The sequence below is a fragment of the Onychostruthus taczanowskii genome, unplaced genomic scaffold (assembly GCF_017590055.1).
Source record: "Onychostruthus taczanowskii isolate IOZ18803 unplaced genomic scaffold, ASM1759005v1 scaffold10, whole genome shotgun sequence".
Classification (NCBI taxonomy): Eukaryota; Metazoa; Chordata; class Aves; order Passeriformes; family Passeridae; genus Onychostruthus; species Onychostruthus taczanowskii.
In genome coordinates this window covers 11,465,029-11,480,694 of record NW_024496526.1, presented here as the reverse complement: position 1 = coordinate 11,480,694, position 15,666 = coordinate 11,465,029, and the positions used below count along the sequence as shown (strand labels likewise).

At 41.5% G+C, this 15,666-nt stretch overlaps 1 protein-coding gene across 1 annotated transcript in view; it reads right to left on the bottom strand.

The window, feature by feature from the left end:
- Positions 1-15,666, bottom strand: part of MGAT5 (alpha-1,6-mannosylglycoprotein 6-beta-N-acetylglucosaminyltransferase) — a 70,711-nt gene that overhangs the window by 8,138 nt on the left and 46,907 nt on the right. Inside the window, exons 11-15 of the mRNA XM_041405754.1 lie at positions 13,990-14,139; positions 6,300-6,446; positions 3,543-3,659; positions 2,729-2,803; positions 239-396 (exon numbers count right to left, since the gene is read on the bottom strand). Coding sequence (XP_041261688.1) covers positions 239-396; positions 2,729-2,803; positions 3,543-3,659; positions 6,300-6,446; positions 13,990-14,139 — 647 coding nt within the window. The remainder of the gene's footprint in view (positions 1-238; positions 397-2,728; positions 2,804-3,542; positions 3,660-6,299; positions 6,447-13,989; positions 14,140-15,666) is intronic.

Here is a 15,666-nt window from a genome sequence, read left to right as displayed (position 1 = left end):
ACCCAGGACAATGGTGACAGAAGGGCTGTGGCCCCCTGTGCTCCTGGCAGGGTGCTCTCAGCAGTCACCACTGCACACACTCCACAAAGCACTGCCAGGCCCTCACTCACAGCTTGCTGCAGCCAGAGCTGCTCCCCCCACCTTCCCTTCTCACAGAACTTGTACTTTAAATTCCAAGTGTGGTAAAAATCAGCTCAATAAAGAGACCAAACAACATATTTGTGCTAGAAATACTTACCTAAGCAGAGCTTTGTCCTTGTTGAGATGCTGGAAGAAGGAAGGCTCACAGATGAGCTGGCTTTCCTGACAAACTTGCTTACAGGATTTTCCAGGTTCAGCAATTTTGACTTGAAGGGCACTTAATGGGGGCCACATCACCTGCCCGTGACAGAAATCCTGCAGTGACAGATCATGTTTTGTTATGATAGGTTCAGGCAACATTTCACAATACTCAGACTGTATTTTAACATTTGGCAACTCTCACAAAAAGATGACCAAATAATTTGGGCCTGGTCCATCACGGTTTGCTTCCTCTGGACAAAACCAAAACCTGTGTGAACTGATCCCTCACTGTGACCCAAAGCCCCCAAATTCATTTACCAGTTCTCAATATCATCTTGAGCTTTTTTCGTTCTGTTTTGATTTCCTCTCCTGAAGATGAAAGTTTTCATACTTCCAGGTCTAACCACTAATATTATTCAGTCATGAATCACAAAGTATCCTGAGTTGGAAGGGACCCACAAACTTCAAGGTGAGACCAAAGGAAGTGTCCTCCTTCATCTGTCTTTTCTTGCTCTTGGGTGAATGTTCTCTCTCCCTTTGCCAAGCTCTGGGGCTCAGCTGAGCCAAGTCAGTTTTCTGACCTCACAGAGTCCTGCCCCAAACATTTTCTGCTGGGTTATCGACTTCTCTGCTTGGCCACATCTTTCAAAGTCAGCGTGTCTGTTCCCTCAGCCCAGCCTGCCTCCTCCACCAGCTCCCAGACCTGGGAATCCCTGATGCTTTGGCCATGCTTGCCTGGCTGCTCCTTTGAGGCCAGTGCCAAAACTGAAGCAATCCCTCCTCCCTCTAGTTCCTTGCCTTGCAGAGCAGACACAAATGTGTGCGGAGGCACAGAGCAAGCAGGAGCAGGGATGGGTTCAGCAGGGATGCTGTGACCAACAGCCACACTGGCAGGGGCAGGGCACTGCCAGGATGGAGCAGCTTGGACACAAGGCTGGTTTAAGGCAGCTGGAGGTGGCACTGCTGGGTGGGCAGCCCCAGCCCACAGCAGCTCCCTTACCTCAGACCATAGAGACCTTCAGCCCAGCTGCTGGAAGGTTCAGGGAGTTCACCAAACCTTTCTTGTGAACATTGTGGTCCCTCCTGACCCTGTGCCAAGGCCCCAGAAAGGGAACTCTGGACACCTTTCAATGCTACAGCTCCACTGTCCATGGAGTGACCAGTGGTCACTGTACCTGGCCCCATCTCCTCACACAAACATCCCCTGAAGGCCCCACTGTCATGGGCAACCACACAACCACTGAACCAGACCAATTCTTTATTCCAGCATCTTTGTGCCCATTTTAAGCTTGTGCTGCTTTCTCTGTTCTTCCTCCCTCCACCACAAACTCGTCCAAATAAGGTCTCTATCTTTATTTTTGCTTTTTATTTCTGGTTCATCTGACATGTTAATTAGGCAAAGTGCTAAGTACATGCAGCTAAAAATTGTGCTTGAGCATCCTGGGAGCTGTGAAACACCACCAGCTTTTGACAATTAGTCAAAGCAATGAACAAAATTACAATATTCTGTGGATTTCTGAGAAGCACAACGGAGGGCTTAGCCCTTGGGGGAGGGCCAGAGGGAAGAGACAGGATCCAGCCATAAGTACCATCTCTTGATTGTCTCTTTTTCTCCCTTACATTGAGCTCCATCTCTTCCTGATTGACAAAAACTCCCAATTATAGCTAACTTGGGTAGAATAATCAAAAGCAGTAGTGACACTATTACAGGTTTTGTCATCAATACAGCAGCAAAAAGCTTGAAGTGTTTATTGGCAGGAAAGTGGGAATAACTGCTGTGTTAACTGCCCTCCTGACCTGGAGCTGTGCTCTTCTTTAGGACTGTCTTTAATAGCACCCACCTTCAAAAATACAAGTGCAGACAGATGTCCAGTGCTCTTGAAAGAAATCCTGGCAATTAACTGACATAGCAGAGATAAAGGTTATCCCTATCTCTGTTCTGCAGCAGCCAGAACAAAAGGCAGAGCTGGCTACTGCAACAGATCTGGCTTGGGCAGAAGTCCAAACAAACACACAATTTCTAGAAACCAGGATCCCATGTAAATCTCTGCAGTTTATTACTCAACTGAACATCTTCTGCTGCTCTCAGCTGGCAGTAATGCCCAGGAACCAAAAGTCCTTTAAGTAACTGGGTTCCAAACCATTTAAATCTTTATTGATTGAAACTAAATACTTGAAAAATCTGCCCAGAGGCTGCAATTCCATCAAAAAGTACCTCTATATTTAAGTGATCCTTCTTGATCCAAAGCTTTTATGTGTGTACACAGCTAAGAAAGTCACATACACACTGAAAAATTGCTTTGCCTTTCTGCTTTCACATAATGCCAAGGTCTGCACAGCTACTATTCCTACTTGGACAGGAATAGTAACACTGAGAAGCTTTAAAATGGAGATGGTCCTCCCTTTCCAACATAATCCAAGAGTCATCCACAAGAGAAGGTCATACCTGTCTTTCAATAAAGGCGTTCATCCTCTGAAGCATTCCCTCACAGGTAAATTCATAGGGCAAATAAGGGTCAATCTGTGGAGACAGTGTGTTAAGGTTAGAGGGGTTTTTGTTTCAATCAACTTTTTGTGCACTCTGTGGCAGCAGCTTCTGGTCCAAATACTCCATTATAGGTCGAGCAGCAAGAAAAAGTACTAATAAGGTCATTAACAAAGAATAATTTTACAAAAACATCAGCAGTTTTAGCTGATTTTTCTCCTTTTTAAAGGCAAGGGTACACTGCAAAGTGGCAGATGTAAGGATAGCCTGAGACCCTCTGGGATTCCAGAGCTCCTGTTTTAACTAAGTTTCAGTTCTGAAGTTGAAGTGACAAAACAGAATGTGATACCTTTGAAAATTCCTTCATACTTTTCCCCCCTTGAAGTGCCCTCATTGCCATTCCACACTGTAAGTGCACAAGCACTTCTGTGGGAATCTCAAGGCTACAAACTCAGAGTTGAGCAGTGCAGACTCTGTAATGCTCTAAGAATCAACAATGAAACTTCCTCACTGAATGCACAGAAAGCAGATTGCTGTATAATTAACATGTGAAATTCCCATTTCTATACAAATTCACCCACTCATTTTTTTCAACAACCTCACATATCCAGTACTAAAACATGAGAAATTCAGTACCATAGATATGGAATAACAATTTTTTCTTCAATATCCTACCAAAATGCAGCACTCATTAGACTAACATTAGGAAGCACTGTATGTGCAGTACACCCTACACCCTCAAGTGCTGATAGCAAATTGAAGACACATTTCTCACCTTTTGATTCAAAATTGATTTCACGGCCTTCTCAACCTCAGAAAGATCATTGATGTCCACAGTCCACACATGGGGCTTCCCAATGTAAACTTCAGCATAGGGATGCTGAGATGTCAACTGGAAGAAGAAATTATATTGGTAAAAATTGATGTGTAAAGATGTCCTTGCCTCTCACTCTCTTAATCAGACTTTTAGGAAGAAATGCACTAGGATAGTGCGAAAATTCAGAACACAACTGTCAACATCATTCCTTCTGAGTTACTTTTCAGATTTTCTCTTTAATTTTAGAGTGTGAATTTAGCTGGAAAACTGAAAATCAGATAACACAAATCACAAGGCAGATATGTGCACCTCTGATTTGTGGCTTCAATCCTCACAAAGATCCACATCTCAGAAGACTTGATATTTACTGAAACTACTTGCAGCATGACCCTGCTTCCCCACAGCTCATTCACAGAGCCACCCTCCTTCTTCACAACCTCTCACTGCCACAAGTCCTGCTTAGATCTGCATGGCTGGCTCCCAGAGATGTCATCCTCACCCTGCATCCTTCAAATTGCAAACATTTCCAGAGTTCTGTGAGCAACAATGAAGAAAGAGTAATTTTTATAACCAGGAATGAATTCTGACTCTCATGACTGAGAGAAGAGTAACGTGACCTCACCAAGAGTGATAACCAATATTTTGCTCACCACTTGGTCAGAAAACAATATCAGTGAATGCCCAAGAGGGTAACTAAGAAAAGCTGTTTCAGAGTTGCTTTCAGAACTAGCAGGACAGCTCAATATGTATTTTTGTGTCCAGTCATCCAGGAGTGAGAACGACATGAACACACAAAAGGGAGCAAAAGCTACAGAAAGTCACACCAGCCTCAGAAGAAAACTGCATTTTCAATAAATACCAAAACCCCCACAGGATAGGTTGTTTACAGGCAGTGTTTGTACAGCTGCCTCTTTATGCTGCCGTTAGGATAAAAAGACATTGCAGAAGATCTGAAGCAGGAAGCAGGGTATGTTGGGAAGAACCTTCTCCTGCACTAGGAGATACACTGTATTTGATCTTTTCTTCTGATCTGCCAGAAACTGTTGCATTCACTATTAAAAACCCCATTAAAAATGGCCAATGCATTTTGCCTGTGGAGAATAGCAACTTGCAAAGACCACTAAACACAGACTTGATCTTCAAATTCATGTACGGATAATCATGTCACAGAACCACACAAACTCTTCTTGTTCTTCTTTAGCATTTGAAGAATGGAGAGAAGCATTTAAGGGCTTTCTCAATCCCAAAGAGCCAGCATATGGATTACTGGCATTTGGATCTACATGCAGCTGTGAATTCTCAGTCAGAGAAAATGTTAGTTTCAGGACAGGTCAGCAGGCCATGTGAAAGCAGCAATACATGGATAGATATGATATACTCTGGACTTGAGCAGTCAATAGGGATTATTTTTCTGTACACAGCATTTCTGTTAGTGCTGACATGTGTCATCAGGATTTATCATGGCATTCCAAGCCCTGAAATTCCCATGAAGCACTTAGATGGGTTCAGATTATTTACTGAGCCTGACCAGTTATGGTGTTTGGGCACAGACGAACTGGAAATGACACAAAAACTAAGGGACTCACAGAAGAAAAGTCTTGAAAGGTGTCAAGCCCAAGGAAAAAGTTTAAACAGGCTTTTATTCCCTTATTGCTGTCTCCTTTGTTAGCAACACAGACTGAGAGAAGGGGCAAGCTCCAGCTTGTACAGGACTTGAATTCAGTGTATAGCAAGAAAGGCAATTACAGTTGTGGATCATAAAATTATAAGGAATTTATGTTCCTGATTGAAAATGGGAAACTGTCTTCTGCTTATCAACCAGCTGGTGCTGCTGAGGACACAATTTATATGGCCCAAGCATAACCTGAATCATCTGCATGTTACCTGAGAGCTTTCCCTTGATGTAAATACATAAAGAATATATGCACATACACTTATGAGCAAGCCATGGCCATAGACATGAGTGCTGATGTCAGAAATGGTTCTGTGACTATTAAATGTTTACAAGTATAGGCTGAATTTTACCTACCCTGAGTAAAAGAAAAATATTCCAAAGTCAGTGCCAGGATGAGGGTTTAGTTTACTTAGCTTCAGTCTTCTTTCACTAGAGCCTAAACACACTGACTGTTTTAAAAGCTTGGAGTTTGGTTTTCCTGTTTTCTTCAAGAGTCAGTTCTGCAAAAGCTTTCAGCATTTAACCACAACCACGGTGGGAGACCATTAATACCTTAACTCAACAGTGTCTTGAACAGGTCTTCTCTGAAGAAAAAAAAAATCCCAAAACACACATAACCACCCACAAATGCCCTTTTCATAATTTGCTTATACTCCTATTTACTTCCTGCACAGTACACTGCAATGTCTGTTTCTTCAACAAAATAAAAACACTTTCAAATGATGTATCAAAATGACACAATCTGTTCCTGGGCAGAACATCAGGTTTCCAAGAGAAACTTCAGTTTATGATGTTTCAATAATAAGCAGCAGAATGAACCTAATGCAAATACAGAGGTAAAGATTGAAATGGGCTAACAGCATTTTAATTGTCCTATAAAAACAAGGACTAATACCTCCTTCAATGACTACAGAAAAAAGCAGTTGCACACCTCTGCCCATAAACCTTGAACATTAATGCAATTTCTCCTACACTCTGTTACTAAAAGGAAACCCACAAGCATTTTCAATAAAAAAATTATCAAGACTGATAGAGCTTACCTCTCGGAGTGTAGGTTTTCCTTTGAAAAAGTCTGTGTTTTTGCTACTTTTTGGTGGGTTAAATCTTAAATTTAGGAAAGCACATCCATTGGCAATAGCCTCCAAGGGAGCTGGCCCTTCATATGGAAATCCAAGACCAACAAACAGCTGAAAAACACAAAACAAGGGATATTTTAATTTTTGTTATTCACAGAAAGCTAAGAGCTAGCTTAAAAGAAACAAAAGCCCATTCTAAATGTACCAGCCTGAAGAAAATGCAGCGCTAAGAAGAAAATGGAAGAAATTCAACAGCTCCCCACCTCCCACCCAAGCAGTAATGGAATGTCCTGTAAAACTCATTTGACAGTTATCATCTGTAGTGAGCTGAGGTGGTTTTTCATGGAGCTGAGGCAACAATAAACCCTTTTTGGGATGTTTTTGGACAGGGGGAAAAATTGGGGGATTGACTGGTGTTGAAGTGGAGCTGCTGGGGCTTTCCTACAGGCACAGGTTCTAAAGCAGCAATAGCTGCACCAGTGTTTTCCCGACTCCCAAACCAGCCAAGCTGCTGGCTCTGCCAACACAACACGCTCCTGGTACACTAATTAAGCCGCCTAATTAAAACGGTAGGTGGCAGCAAACAGCAGCTCAGTGAGGCAGCGAGAGCCCGAAGGGGCTTCAGAGGGTTCAACGCCTCCAAGGGAAGCCAGAGCAAAAATCCATCCCAAAGCTTTTCCTCCACCAGCTGAGATTCCAGGTGCTCTAGAAAAGGCACTGCTCTGCTCCAGTGAAAACACATTTAATGTTTTTTTGGAGTTGTCTGAAAAAATCTTGGCCCCCTTTCCTGGCCAAACATATCAAAACCCTGAGAATTAAATATAGGATTCTTCACCTTCATTTGAATGTTTGTGTATAATGGGAGAACTGCAAGCTCTGAGTTGGAACAGCAATTTCTCAGTACTGCTGCATAACAATATGTATATATATCTATATATATCTACTGCTTTTATCAGGAAAATCAAGCACAACCTCATAGCTGTGAGAGTCATGCAATCAGCACACATATTCAAGGAGGTCAAGTTATACTATTCTGCATTAAATCTTCTGCAACATGGAAATGAATCCCAGTAACAGAACATCCACAGCTGGAGGCTCTTCCTAGGAGCTGATCCTAACATTGATGCATAAACCTGTCGTGCAGAGGCATTGCAGCATCAATCCTCCCCAACCCACGGCAACAACAGTATAAATTCACAGTTGGCTCATTTTAGAAAAGCAAGTTAACACTTCTCAGCATAGCTGGGGACATGCAATTTGCACTGCACGGAGCTGAATATTCTAATTTCATTTCTCAATATTCCGGTTAAAGAAGTTGCCCACTTGCAAAAAGTTTCTCAACTCTCTCACTGATTTAAATCTTACAGAACCTCTCCAGTGGCTGACAATAAAATGATCCGGAAGCTCTTTCCACTAAAGACAAATGATATAAATTCTGGTTTTATATATGGCATAAAATATACCACCTTTCAGTCAGAGAAATGCATACTACATATAATCTCAAAGAGGGAATTTACAAAAAGGTAATCTGTTGAAAACAATGAATTAAGGTCATGAAACTATTTCATGCAGTCTGCACATAAAATATTATTTATTTAAACTACTCCTTAGTTCAGGCAGAAGACCAGCTGAGAACCAGCAATTAAACCTATCTGAAATACCAATTCTCCTATGATCCTGTGTTTGTCTGTTTTGTAGGGAATGCTGGGTTGTTTGCTTAGTTTTGCACTTTTTAAAAAAACTGCTGCTGTGCACTGCTGAGTTCTGTGTCTGACTGGTCCATTTATTTGGGAGGAAGCTCCATGGGAAAAGAAACATGGGTTTGTGTTTTGACAGCACAGAGAGCACTGCCATCACTTAATCTATAATAAATAGCTTACCACCTGTTTCCCATCCATTTTCCAACCTCACCTCTAAGCAGCACTGTTCCCTTGAAGGAAGAAAGAAGGATGTGTCTGATCCCTAGAAAAGCGTGTGTGTGTGGCTGTGTGTGTGCTGCCTGGAGGCCTGAGGCTGCAGCCTGGCTCACAGCTGCCTGCAGCCCCTCAAATCCTCCTTTCAGCCCTTCTAACACCCTCCAGCACATCATCATCAAACCAGCTGAAATTCCTAAAATCAGTCCAGACCCTTCTCCACAAAGTTGTCCCTTATGAAGTGTCCTTGCCCATGGCAGGGGGTGGAACAAAATGATGTTTAAGGTCCAATCCAGCCCAAACCATTCTGTGAGTCTCTCTACAATTAACCCTCCTTGGTTAGGCAGTCAGTATTTTTGTCTGGTATACAGAGCAAAACAGAAATATCTCACATGCCTCAAGAAAGTCACATTCATTACGATTAAAAGAGCAAATATTAGAGAACACAGGCCTTTTCTGTAACTCACAATGCTCTCATTTGCTAATCCTTTGAATTACATGCCGTTTGTTATTTCCAGAAAGGCTAAAACAATCTGTCAAGGTACTTCCTAAGAGCATGCAGCAAATACTGCAAGTCACTAACTCAGAAAGAACTGAAAAAAAAAAGTAGAAATAATAGTCAACCATTTTCAGGCACCAGTGAAGCAAACATCATCCTCAGTACAGGTGAGGCCATGGGGAAGACAAGGCTCTGTCCCACAGTGAAGATTTAGACCAGGCTGTGCTTCCCTAATTTGTGATGTAGCTGTATACTGCTGCCTCCAACACTGCAGGTGCTGATATGGCTCTCAGGGTAATTTTTCATCAGATGGAGACCTGGTAACCCAGCCCACAATGGGAAAGGCACCTGCACCTTAGGGCTGAAGATCCATCTTGCAAGCTCCAAATGTGACTGTGTTGGTAACACCACCGTGGGTACACCTGGCTAAAAATATTAGTCCTGATCTCACTCTATTACTGCAGCAGAACTGCTAGGCAGGGAATTGCTTTATGCTTTACTGGTTGATTAGTGCTTGCAAAAAATTCATAATCTGTTTTTGAGCATTCTTCTCACCTTTCCAATGTTTCTGAAAGCAAAATCCATTATTTTCCCTAGAGAGCTCTAAGTGGGCACACGGCACAGCTGGCTGTGCAGCTGACACCCCACGGAACGTGGTGATTGCCAGGAGGAAGCTACACTGTAAAAGTCTATCTAAAAGAGATAAGTGCCAACAAACACAGGAGTAGAGTGATCATGGAAACAGCAGTGTGGGGTTGGGTTTTTTTAAGCCATTCCTTTTTAGCAAGGTCTGATGTCCCAGTGTGTCTGTGCCTGTAGGTCTGCATGGAGCAGAGAAGGGGATTTGTGTCTGCAACATCACTGGCTCAACTTGAATAAAGCTGAAACCCTTAACAGTTTGGTTTTCACAACAAAGGCTCCTCAGGAACCTTCTCCACCTTTGTAATGAACTGAATCTTTGACAGACTTTTGAGCTGGCCACCCAGCATCACACCAGCTAAGACACCGCTCTGCTTGCTGCAATGTAAGGGGGCCTCTCACAGTGCAGCAGGTAAGTGGAGACATCTCTGACACAAAAAGTGCCTCACCCCACCTCTCAGGACAAGCAGTATGGGGTTTTTTTTCTTTTTCTTTTTTTTTTTTTTTTGGTGGAGTTTACAGCACCACATCAGACTACTATTAATATAAGTAAGTAAACATTATTCCTAAATCATAGCCAAAAGTATAAAGTAAGGAGTGAATGCTTTACTTCACTGACTGTAATTATGACTAGCTGAATAGTTAAGAAAAAATTTCATATTCCAGAGAGTAAATGCTGTAGTTCCACACACAGGAGTGGTTATCTTCTCCTCTCCCTTTTCTAGCATTACTGCACTTTATTCAATTTATTCTGTCAGGCAGGTATGTTTATCACCACTTTGATATGCCCCTTACTCAACTTATATATTCTCTTCTAAACTCCAGAAGAAGGAGTAAGCAAAGGTTAACTATCTTGCTATATTCTTCTCATCAATACAAAATACTTTCTGCAACAGTCAATCCTTTTGTGATTCCAACAACTTGAGAACAGAATCACTAGGAAAATATCTTTTCAGCTGATTTTATGAAGTATAAATATATATTCCTTCATAAAAGGCAATATGAAAACAAAGTTTGTTTGCCTGTGTCTAAGTAGGGTGTTGCTCCTACTTCTATTAATCTCCATACAGAAATCACAAAACCCACTTAGTCAAAAAATTTGAACTCTCTGAAAAATTCACAGTGACTTGAAGGAAAAAGTTGCATCTGAAACTTTCTCAAAAGAAGAAATACTTCTAAAGAATTCAACACTGGTTCCTCCAAGAGGGCCTGGTCCAACTCCTCCAGCTGCCCACTTGGCAAGGGGCCCTGTGAGTTGGCAGGAAGGCTGCCAGCTCGCCTACCCCATTCTCCTCCGACGTGATGAATGGCTTTACATCTCCTCATTAGGAACTGCAGACATGGCTCGTTTTTGTCATGCTCTACACAGCTGAAGCAGCCATGATGAATCTCAAACAGCCCCTCCTGCCTGCAGAACTCCCTCCCTCTGCAATGTGCTGCTTTACAGCACACACACAACAAAATGGCAGCTGCACTCTGCCCGGAATAACTGTGTCCTACCAGCTACTGCAGGACCAAAGACATTCTGGGAATGCAAAGCTCTGATGAAGAATCACAGGACTGAGCCCCCACCTATTGGTATTTTGCTGTCTAAGGACAAAGTGAAGCAGTGCAGCATAAGCTGACACTTCTGACTGGGCTGAACCATGTGATTTGTTAAATTATTATTTAGCTCTCCCTTTCTGAAAACCAGAACATTTGTCAGCTGACCTAACAAAAACCTGCTAACACAGTGATGAAATCACAACCAATGATAGACAATTCTTGCCCATGGTCTCAACACATCTGAAGCTTTCTGGAAGTTTAAGGACAAAGGTTGCTGTCTCCCCACGATGCTCCAGATGATCATTGCACCCACAGATGTTCCCAGCCAGGAGTTATTGCCCTGATTATTCCCACACCTGCAGCACAGGGACAGTCTGGTGACAAAACCCCATAACTAAATTAATTAGGGGACTCTGGCCATGCTGCCTAGAGAATCAAGTGATTATGATTAAAAAGTGTCCTTGAACTGCACTGCATGCATGTGCACACACACGGGGCTCCTCTGGCCACAAAGTCACCTTGATTTTTGTGAGAAACCTGCACTTATTTTAGCAATTCAATCCATGATCCAGCTGATACAAACACAATTGACCCACACAGGCAGCAGATGGCCACTGGTGACAGGTGAGCAGTGTTTTGTACTAAGCTGTGTTCAAGTGTTGCCTCTTAAAGGGTATCAAAATCTGGCATACACAGGCAGCAAGAAGACTTGCAGCAAGTGTCTGTTGATCAACACTGACAGGTAACCATATGCTGAGGCAGAACAGCCAGAGTACCTACGAGATACAAAGCATCAGCCAGCAAAAAAACCCCACAAACCCACCCACCCCAATCCCCCTCCAATTGAAATGTCCAAAAAATGAGATGGGAGATCTCAGTTTCCACTTTCAATCCCAGGATGCTGCTGTTTTGCTTTTTCTGTTCAATTAGATATGCTGAAACTGTGTTAGACAGGAATAATAAGCAAAATGCATGATGCAATAAGCCATATTTAATTTCATTTCGTTGCAAAATCAGAAATACATTGCACTCATTTCCCTAACAATACTTATGTATTAGGAGAAGCAGATGGACTATTAACAGCTTATCATCAGGACAAAGTTTTGTTAGCCCGGCTGTATCCTAAATAAATAATTTCCTTAAAAGGAAAACAGCTTTTGTAATTTGCAAACCTACTAACAAAAGTTCAGAAAAGCCATATAAAAATACTGCTTGCAGATATAATTTTTAAAATCCTGACTTCCTGATCCAGGGTTCTGAAACACAACAGTGATTTTTTCAGTGCCATCTACTAAGAAATGCAGCAGATTCTGAAAATTATTTTCCCCAATGTTATGAAGGAAAAAAACAACCATAACCAATGCACAACAACAGAACAAAAATCATTAAAATCTAAAATGCTCTAGGACTCTGACAACAGCACAGATTCATGGTTTTCACCAGATGCTTTTTGTGAAAAAGAAGCAATTTACTATCTCAGGAGTACTTCATAATCCCAACACAGTCTCTTCTATCTGATGCTGCAATTACTGCTCAAAATCTGACTGGAAATAGTCTGTTCCCTCCTGTGTCACAAAATCCATAAATTGTGTAACATGTAGATATCAACTTGAATTTGTCCTAAATTGAATGTGCCTTTACATTGCATCTTAAAGCACAGCAAATATAACCAATAACAACTAGATGAGATATCTAGTTAATACTGAAAACAAGCTTTTTAATGTGATACATGCAAGATGGCTGATAAAAAAATTAGAGAAAGGTTTAGTTAAATATAACTATTATTATGAACTGGCACTTGTATAGGGACTTCAGTAATTCTACAGGAAGTGCATTTGTTTATTTTACTATTTCAGTGAATAGAACACGTTTTTTTAGGAGGTAGTCACTGTTCATGCCTGGGGTTGTTACAAGGTCAATATTCTTCCCACATTATGATTAACACAGGGATTTCATACTCCACACAGGGATTTCATACTCCACACAGGCAAAAGCTGTGTAATCTCAGATTATCTGTGACGAAAGCAAATGTTGACTTTTTAATATGCAACATTATGTGTATCTGCATGCATCAAGCACATACACACAGTGGTTGCATTTAAAAACTCATAATTTACTGACAGCTGTCAAACAGAGATGTCAAATTACCATCATTTTCCCAAGTACTTCAAAAAGGAGATCTCTGCAGTTGTGTGGGAAGCCTAAGAGGTGCTCGCTTTTTTCTTTTCTTTTCTTTTTTTTTAAGAGATTTTTTTTCTGTGGAAATGCACAGCAAGAAACTATCAACAGCGGTGCACTTTGACAGATTTTGCTAATTTTAAACACACAACCCCCTTCTTTCACCAACTTGGAGTTAAACATCCTATTTAAATGTAATCTACTGAAGTGTTTGAATGCTGAAAAGCACCACAAAGATTCTGGGAAGGGCAGAGAATCCCGACAAAACTGTGGGGACAAAAGTTTATTTCCATGTATATCCTGTCCTTCATCCCTCTCTTGACTCTGCAGCCACAGGCAAAGCACATCACAGAAAGCCACGCTGCTGTGCTCACTCTCTGTGCCCAGCTGAGGCAGAGGAAGGACAGGAATGGCAAATTCTTAGCAGCTCTGCTGTTCTCCCTGAGGGAGCAGGGTGGCTCTGGGTTGAAGTCACCGCCAGGGCACAGCAAGTGTGCGGCTCTGCGGCGTCTGGGCATCACCTAACCTTGACCTCAGGCATGTAAAACAGAGCACATTCTCAGCTGATAATCTCCTTGGGCTGAATATCACATTCAAGAAAATGAAAAATGCATTTATCCCTGTTTCTCAAGCTGGTTGTTAGATGGGACTGTAGGTTGTCATCCCAATTTTCTAATATGAGCTGTCAATCCACCAAACGGAGACATGATGAAAAATGTATTCTCGGCACACAGAACACAACTTAAGCTTCTTTACACATGATAATTTTTTTTCAGTGCTTTTAAATTAGGAGCTTATTCATAGGAGGTGAAATGCATGCACTTCAGACACCCTCTACTTGAAGATATTTTTTGCCACCACTCCTGCTTGACAAACTTACTTTGGTTTCCCTCAGCAGAAACTGCAAATCCCGCCCGCTGAGTATTCCATGGTTCTTTACATAGCCAGGAATGTACATGGTGCTTGTCCCATGAACAGTTCCATGGACCTCCATATAGGTGTGGATGACATCCAGATAAGCCTTCTTATCCTGTAATGGCAAGGAAAAAATAGTTTCAGTTGTTACAAATTTGAAGCAGCAATATTTAATCAGAGCTGTTTTTTTATCTCCTGTACCACAAAACCAGGGATAGAAGTTCACTCATTCCTATTTGATTTCTATAATGTTTGATCTTTCATTACATTATTAGTTTGGTTTTCTACTAAACTGGAAGAAAACTGCAGCTTTTTCACTCGCAGTTGAGGTATAAAGAAATTAATACCAAGGCCCTCTTAATTTCTAATTGGACAAAAACCAGGATGCCATCAGACAGCTGTAATCTCAGCATGCTGAAAAAATACTTGGCCTAAACATACTAAAAACCCATTTTGAAATATCAAATTTTCACTGTTTTGGTCAAAGATGCAAAATAATTATCTTCTTTGTGAAGAAGAGGGTGAATGTCACCTTAGTAAGATGCAGTCTTGCCAACTTAATACTGAACACACCCCTTAATATAAATACCCAGCATCTGAGTTCCATGAGAGACCCACAAATGTTCTGCCTACCTGAAGCTTTAAAGGCATTTTGGAAAAGACCCAGAGAAGAGTCTGGCTTTAATGTTGCATTTAAAAAAATTAAGAAAAAATAGTACACCATCCTAGTTTGCACACAAGAATTACTTTAATTTTCAATGCCATATGTTTTTTTGAGTTTTAAAGACTACTGGCATTCCAAGGCAATTAGCTGAAGACTGTATTTACATGCAGTCTGCAACACAGATAAGACGACTTTCCCTCAATATTTGCACATACTCTTAGTAATAGCTCTAAAATCAGGCAACAAGTTGCTGTACTTCTTGGCAGCAAGCAAGTTTTTACCAATTCTACTTTCACTCACTATTTTTGTCATGTAAATTCCGTGCACGGTTCCTCCACAGCCCTGTGTGAAAGCTGGCCAACAATTTTACTGAATTTCATTCAAAAGACAAGCAGAGTAGTGAAAATCCTGACTTTTCCAACCCTAGAGGAGCAGGTATCACACTTAGGTGGATGAGTGCTACTTCTTACATCTTCCTTGCTGAATTCTTTGCTGCAGAGTGTGTCTAATGGGTGTAACAATGGTTTCTCCCTCACCCTGCTCTGCTGGTGACCTGCTTGTGCTGGTCAGGATGGGCTGAGCCATCCCTGAGTGCCCTTTTGGCAGCTCTGCCAAGGCTGCACCAGCCAGACACTGTCCTGGGCTAAGTGTTACATAAGCCAGCCAACAGATAAAGACAAAGATGCTTTCTTGTTCAATGTGGCTGCTCTTGCTATTAATTAACACAATTTATTCAAAAAACCTAAAAGCTTGTTCCATTTTTTACTTCAAATATGAATTACTCTGTAAGAGATATTCCTGACATAATTGCTAAAATACCGTAATTAGAAACTGGGAGAAACTCTACACTTTGTCAAGAGAAAATCCATTTAGAACCTTTTCTTTGGAAAAGAGCATGAGAAACATAAAAGGAGTAGCCTGATCTTGTTTCCAGAGGATACATTAATCCTGCCTGGCTTTTAATGCATCCAGAACTCT